This window comes from Micropterus dolomieu, linkage group LG05 (genome assembly GCF_021292245.1).
Source record: "Micropterus dolomieu isolate WLL.071019.BEF.003 ecotype Adirondacks linkage group LG05, ASM2129224v1, whole genome shotgun sequence".
In the NCBI taxonomy this organism is placed as follows: Eukaryota; Metazoa; Chordata; class Actinopteri; order Centrarchiformes; family Centrarchidae; genus Micropterus; species Micropterus dolomieu.
Genome location: NC_060154.1, coordinates 24,909,729 through 24,916,522, shown reverse-complemented (window position 1 = coordinate 24,916,522; position 6,794 = coordinate 24,909,729). Strand labels below are relative to the sequence as shown.

Genomic DNA, 6,794 nt, shown 5'->3' with positions numbered 1-6,794 from the left:
CGTACAGACACGAGTACGTTAATCACGACTAACTCTTGGCAAAAAAAGCAAATAGTGGTACTTCCCAAAATGTCAAACTATTCCCTCTGTGCCCTCTACCTGTGTTCCAAATCTGACCAAAAACATGTACAGTTACGAAGGCTGTAGGCAATCTTCTTTTTATTCTTTCTTTCTCTACTTAGACCAACACACATTCATAGCCAAGATACAAAGTAGTTTGGGTGGTATAAACTAGTAACGTCTTTCAATAAATACTGCACTTGCTGCACGCAACCATCTAGCCTGGCACTGATAATATTTTACAAAAGTTTTGATACTGCGCTCATTTTATAGTGCTGTACATTTGTCAACATCAACAAGAACACCTTTTTAAAACTAAGTGCACATTCAGGGTTGGCAGATAACAGCTGATTCGCCCTGCCCTCAGCCCAGATGAAATGAAATAAAACATCACTGTGATAACAGTTCACTCAGTAAACAAATACATGCTATTCTCTTCTTCTCAGGTGCTTTGAACTTTGAGGATGCAACATTTGCCATCCTATTGTTGCATGATGAAAAGCTTGAAACTGCAAAGTACCTTTTTGAAGACATAAGCAAAAGGCCTTCTGTTTCAAATGGCGCATTTAAAACTCTAAAGTGAAAATGTTTCATATGCAGGGAACTTATGAAACTTTCTAAAGCCATAAAAGACCATAACATCCTTCCTTCACATCAATTTGATCTAAATAGGAGTTGAAAGGTTTTCTCATCACAGCAGCCCTGTGAAAAGCTGGGTGTGCATTGCTTCTTGTATAATGTCTTAGACTAAATTATGGTCATCAAATTCTTTCTGGCTACATAAGTCATCATTTCGCAGCCTTCGGCACATAAAGAACTGAGTGGTGAGAAAGCCTAAACCACATCACTCCTTCCTGTCCTACTTGCGAAGATTGTCTGTGGAAATTAGCATACATTTTAAAATGAAGAGGTACACAAAAAAAATCTGACATCGGCTTTGAGGGGCGCTTTAATCAAGGGCAATTATATCCGCTTGTAAAGTGGAATCCACTGCTTTACCCTGTCATTTAGTATATTATAACTGCATTTTGTTGCACATTTTTCATGTATTCTATGTTGAATTGTCCTATTGCTGTCAGATATGTTGTGACAAATCTCGTACATCTCACTTGATTGCAAACATTTTTGGGATGGAAGAACAGTATATGGATTTTTTGACCAACAACAGTTACTGCATTTATAAAGCATGGACGTGCAGTTGAGTTCATCTAACAAGACTGAACCTCAATCTGAGGCTGGACTGACTGTCTTTTAGGACACAGTATCTTTGAGAAAGCCCTTCGAAAGCTGCTGTGACACAGAGGGTACAAGAACGGGTTGATGGCAGAGTTCAGCCACAGGAGCCAGAATGTAATCTCGTACCAGTAGTTCGCCACACATGTACCGCTACAGGCGGCGCGAATGATCATGAGTAGAGTATAAGGAGCCCAGCAAATCCCAAAAATGCAGACAATAATGGCCAAAGATTTGGCGATCTTTTTGTCACGTAAAAGTCGAGATGCCTGTGTCCTGTGGCTGGGTGCCGTGCAGGAGGCTGTGTGCTGAAACAGCCTGGAGTTTTTTCTGGTAGGAGAGAACCTCTCCCTCTGCATGAATATCTGACTGGTATTAGGGTCCCCGCAGGAGGAAGGGGACAGGACATCGTCGTCCTCGATAACTGCAGAAATAGCAGTAGGCTCGCTGGACGACACCTTGCGAGTCTTCACGAAAAACACAGACCAGCCTCCTCCTTCTCTGTGCTTCTTACTGGTCCTCTGCATCTTGGCGTCGTCCTCGACGCGGGCTCCTCCTTTCTTGTTCCTGCGGTGGATGTTCAGGTAAATGCTGAGGTTCAAGAAAGCTACAGACACAAACGGGGTGAAGAACTCAAACGTTGAAGCGCTGAGCAGGAAGTACCAGGTGAAATAAAACTCAGCATAGCACTCGTGAGCCGGGACAACACTCTGGCCGACGATCATCTCCCAGAAGATGATGGCAGGGCCGTAGAGGAGGAAGGCTAGCACCCACACCGCCACCATCTTGAACACAGCTTGGCGGGTCATGTTTCGCTGTGCTCTGTATTTAACCTGGGTCAAAAGAGAGGCACAGGTGTGACTCACAGCGATGCACAATGACACTATTTGTTACATTTGAAACAGCCACAGCTGCTCACATACAAACAGGCTGACAAACGCACTTGCTTCTGCTCTTCAATTGAAGCCCTGTTTGTATTGTGCTGCCTCAGAGCAGCATAGAGATGCTGTGAATAAAACCCACTCATGAGGATCTTCTTCCGCCGTGTGTGTGTCACTGAAGCCGAAGAGAGAAGGGGAATGTCGGGCTTAGAGCCACATTCACTGATGCAACGCAAGTGTAAAAGAGACATCTGGTTCCTCCCGATCCACTCCCCCCCGCCTCCTCACCCGTCACTCATTCTCTTTGCACTGGCTCAATTTTCACTTCACCTCTTCTCAGTCTAAACTCTATCATTTAGCAGGGCTCCACTATTTACCAGTCTCTCTTTTATTGTTTGCTGTTGTTTTTGATCTTTTCTTTGCCTCAGAACCCTCAAATGTCTGTCTGCGGGTGTAACAGCTTGGTATGTCACTGTGAGACAATGATGCTGCTACTGTGACCGTGGTTAATGAGCAACTTAAAAAAGCCCACTTCTCTGAGTCAATATGTAATGAAATACAGCCACTTCATGATGCTAATAACTGATTCTGGCCCCAGTCTCAAGTGGTCGGACTCCCTATTTCCATTGTAAATAAGACAAATCTTTCTACGGATTGAAAATTGATGAATAAATAAATAAGATTTCCAGTTAATCTACTGAACCATCAACCAAAAGCAATTGTTACCGTACACCGCTTAGTAAGCGGCTAAAATAAATTCTTGTTCTGTAAATGTGGCGGCAAACAAATTTTGTAAATTAAAAATAACGCAGGCAGTGGGACCATTAAAATTATCCACTTGGAAACATTTCTGTTTAATGCCAATCTTAATGCACAAATGAACAGAAATGTTATACTTGAAGACCAATACTGACCATATGTGGGACACTGAATTAAAAAAAACAACCAACTGAAGATTTTAGCAGGTTTTACAGTGATTTACACTTTACAATAGATGCAATAAGAATCTGGCTCTTCTTGTTCTGGTTAAAACCTGTTTGAAAGGTGCACTCCAGCTATTTCCCTCCAAATATTTGGGGGACAGATGGGAAAAAAAAGAAGAATGCACAAAATCGAAGCAGTAGAGGGAAGGGTATCGTGAATTTTAGTTTTGAGTATGTCCATATTGCTACTCAGTAGTATGTTTCATTAGACACAGCCTGCCTCTTAAATGTCAACTTCTTGCAAACCCCACTGAATATAAGTCTCAAGTCCCCCAGGCCTGATGACTGTGACATCATCAAGTTAGTTTTCTAAACTTTGAAAAGCTCCTCCAGAGCGACAGAAGACTTTATAAAACTGTTTATGGACGGAGTAGTGCTCCTCATGTTGTGTGAAATCTGTGGAGTGTGCCCCTTTAACTGAATAATATTCACCCATATACAGACGGCTGAGTTGACTGCTAATGTTTGCATTCAAACTATTTACTTACCAAGTTAACCAGGGAGTGTTCAGATTGACTGGACCAAATTACAGCCAGACACTGCTTTAAAGGAATAAAGCTGTTAATGTCAATGACTTCTCGCTGCAGAGCAAACTGCACATTGTAGATTAGACTGTGGTAGTATGTCAATTGCGTGTCTGGGTGCGTGTGGTAATGAGCACCTCCAAAGCCTGTACTTACTGCTCTTGTGACTGACAGGAAGCGGTCATAACTAATGAGGACAATGTTGAAGACTGAGGCGCTGCAGAGCAGGTAGTCCATGACAAGCCACACCTTGCAGAGACCTTTACCCAGCATCCACCGGCCTGTCAGGTTGTACGGGATGTACACCGGGATGCAGAAGGCCCCTGGAACAGGCACACACACACACTGCATGATGATCAAAGCTCAAACCACTACTGTATTAACATTCACAGCCTGGATGTGAGACCCATAACATGTGACAGAAAAAAATTCCTGGTTACTGCATGTTATCTACACAAACCCCTGCAGACATGAAGTGAAATACATTTTGGAGTGCAGTCTGCATGGGTGATTTCATTAAAGAGAAGGGTGTAATTTATCTAATGATGCAGATAACAGCAGCACAATAAGTGGAGTGTGAACGACTTACAAAAATAAAATATGTGGATGCTTCAAATACTCCATGTTAATGTAACACAGGAATGAAGCATAAAGGACGATTGGGTCACCCTAAACTATTTTCCCACTAGTGACTCACTATGATTATACTGTATGGAAATTAAAATATGTGTGGGGCGTGAACAAATAGCCTTTAATTGGGTTTTCATTCATAGGGAGGAACAAAAGACTTGAAAGAGCCGAATTTGAGCGAACTGACAGATGAGACACAAAGAAGAAGATGAAGAGTCACCAACTCACCCACGAGAAAATCAGATATAGCAAGGTTCAGAAAGAAGTAGTTGCTTTGATTTCTCAGGGTTTTATCCACAATGAAAGCCATGATGACCAGTGCGTTTCCAGCCACCACAACGACCACCAGAGTCACCATGAGGACCGATAAGATCACCGCCAGGTAGCCCGGGAGGACAATCCCAGCTTCAGACACCGCAGGAGTCAAGTTGCCGCTGGAGTTGGACTCCAGAATCTGGGCTCCCATAGTTAATGTAAACCCAAAACCATTGTAGACCCTTTTCATTTCACGCACGGAAACAGCGCACAAGTCCAATCACGCGCCCAAACCTTCCGCTCCACTTTACCAAGGAGTCAAACATGACTGAAGACCTGGTTACATTAAAATACTTTCCCCAAATCTTCCATTTCCCCCCACGAGTAATTCTGGGATTGGGTGAGAAACTAGTTGAAATTAAAGCTTCATTAATAATTGTAGATCCTCTGGGTGCGCTCTCTCCTCTCTGGGTAGCCGCTTTATTGAAGGTGCTGGCTGCTGAATGTGCGGGTACCGCGGAGCGCACACTTGCTTTTGTCTCCGATGTCAAGTTTTCAGAAAGTAAGTAGCTACATCCGGTCGTATTTTCCCCCCAAATAAACGCACAATACGGCAAGGCTTTCCAAAAGATTGAAGGCTATCATAAATATGCATTATTGAACCAAATTTAATGCGTCCAATTACAGTTAGGCCTACAGTCTTTCAAAATATTCCCTGATAGGGCAACATGTAGCCTAAAGGGCAAACTAAACAGTTGTCAATTGAAATGTCTACTGTGCAAGTCCATCTTAAACAATATTGTGTCAGGTGTTCATCAGATCCGAACCCTCCAAATCACTAAAGATTTCCCGCATGTGCATGCTGTCTTCCAAGAGGTGTGAAACGCTTACGCTTTTATTTTGGAGACAAGACGAATTCCGGTCTTACTCGGGTGATTTCTGCGCACTTGACGTTCTGTTTCTTTGTTCGCACGGCAGCCACTGATCAAAGGATGAAGTCCGCAAGCAAAAGATGAAGTGGTCCAGATGCGCGAAGCAGACTGAGTTGAAACGATGCGAGCTGCAGCCAGCAGGATGACTGCAAGAGCCAGTCACCATGGGCAGATATTTACACCAAGCAACAAGTTCAGTGAGTCAGTGGTCAATGATGAGTCCACTTGATAAAGACTGAGGAATAACTAGACTCCTCGTCTTTTGTTTTGTTCTCCAGGATTATATCTTATTTAATAAATTAACCAATCAACACATAATCTCATTGTTATGACAGAAACTAGGCCTACTCCAAATGGCAGTTTTTATGAAAGTCAGATTAAGTAGCTATAGAGCCCCAGTGCGTTCAATATCCTAAATAAATAAAACATGATGAAATAAATAAGCATTTTTAATGAATTATCTAAATTATGAACCACTAAATGTTGAAATGATTTAAGAAATTACTGAAACTATTACTATATTTTATTTTCTTAAGTTAATTTTATTTATTTCAAAACACCATTTTACAAAACTAAAACCTATTTGATAATGGCCTTTTCCCCAGTGACACAGTTTATCTACTAAATGTCACTTTTCATGACCTTGGAGCTGTCAGTCATTCACTTCACCTTTCAGCTAATCACATGCTAACTGCAAGCTAGATCCTATTAGGTAGAGCAGCCATAAAGAAAGACTGTGTATGTATGTATGTATGTATGTATGTATGTGTGTGTTTATTTAAGGCAGTAGTACAAGGAAGTAAAAGTGATCAATAAAAAGCCACTTGGAGAAATTAGGGAAAATGCCATTAAGAAGAAATATCTGACTTGGTAATGGCAATTTGAAATAATTTCTGTCATGATTTGAATACAAATTCTAATAAAACATAATATGTAAATAATGTGAGAATGATGAAATACATTTATTGTAACGTTACACATTGGGGATCCATACTTGCATGCTTTTCTTCGATTTTACTAAAACAATGAAAGTCTTACGTGAGCCAAGCTACACCTATTGCAAAGTTCTCCCCAAGGTATCCATATATTTCATCCATACAGGAACAACTGTATGGATGGAATCTGAAATCTTGGCTAATTATCCTCCTCAGCCTCAAGTATGAATTTAGTTAAATGAGTTCTTCGCAAACTACTAAAAAATATGATTAAGGCTGAGATGATGGGTTCAGTGTGATGACAGCCTGTCAGGGAGAACAACTCTCTGCTAAGTGAATTAGCTGTGATTATTATCAAGGG

The 6,794-nt window shown here is 41.5% G+C and overlaps 1 protein-coding gene across 1 annotated transcript; it reads right to left on the bottom strand.

Annotated features, from left to right (window-relative positions):
• Positions 1-993: 993 nt before the first annotated feature.
• On the bottom strand, positions 994-4,999 carry LOC123971452 (histamine H3 receptor). Its single transcript, XM_046050310.1, has 3 exons — positions 4,540-4,999; positions 3,838-4,004; positions 994-2,126 (listed from the first exon to the last, which is right to left on the bottom strand). The coding sequence occupies exons 1-3, from the start codon at positions 4,814-4,816 to the stop codon at positions 1,269-1,271; spliced, it is 1,302 nt and encodes a 433-aa protein (XP_045906266.1). The 5' UTR covers positions 4,817-4,999; the 3' UTR covers positions 994-1,268.
• Between the last annotated feature and the right edge of the window lie 1,795 nt (positions 5,000-6,794).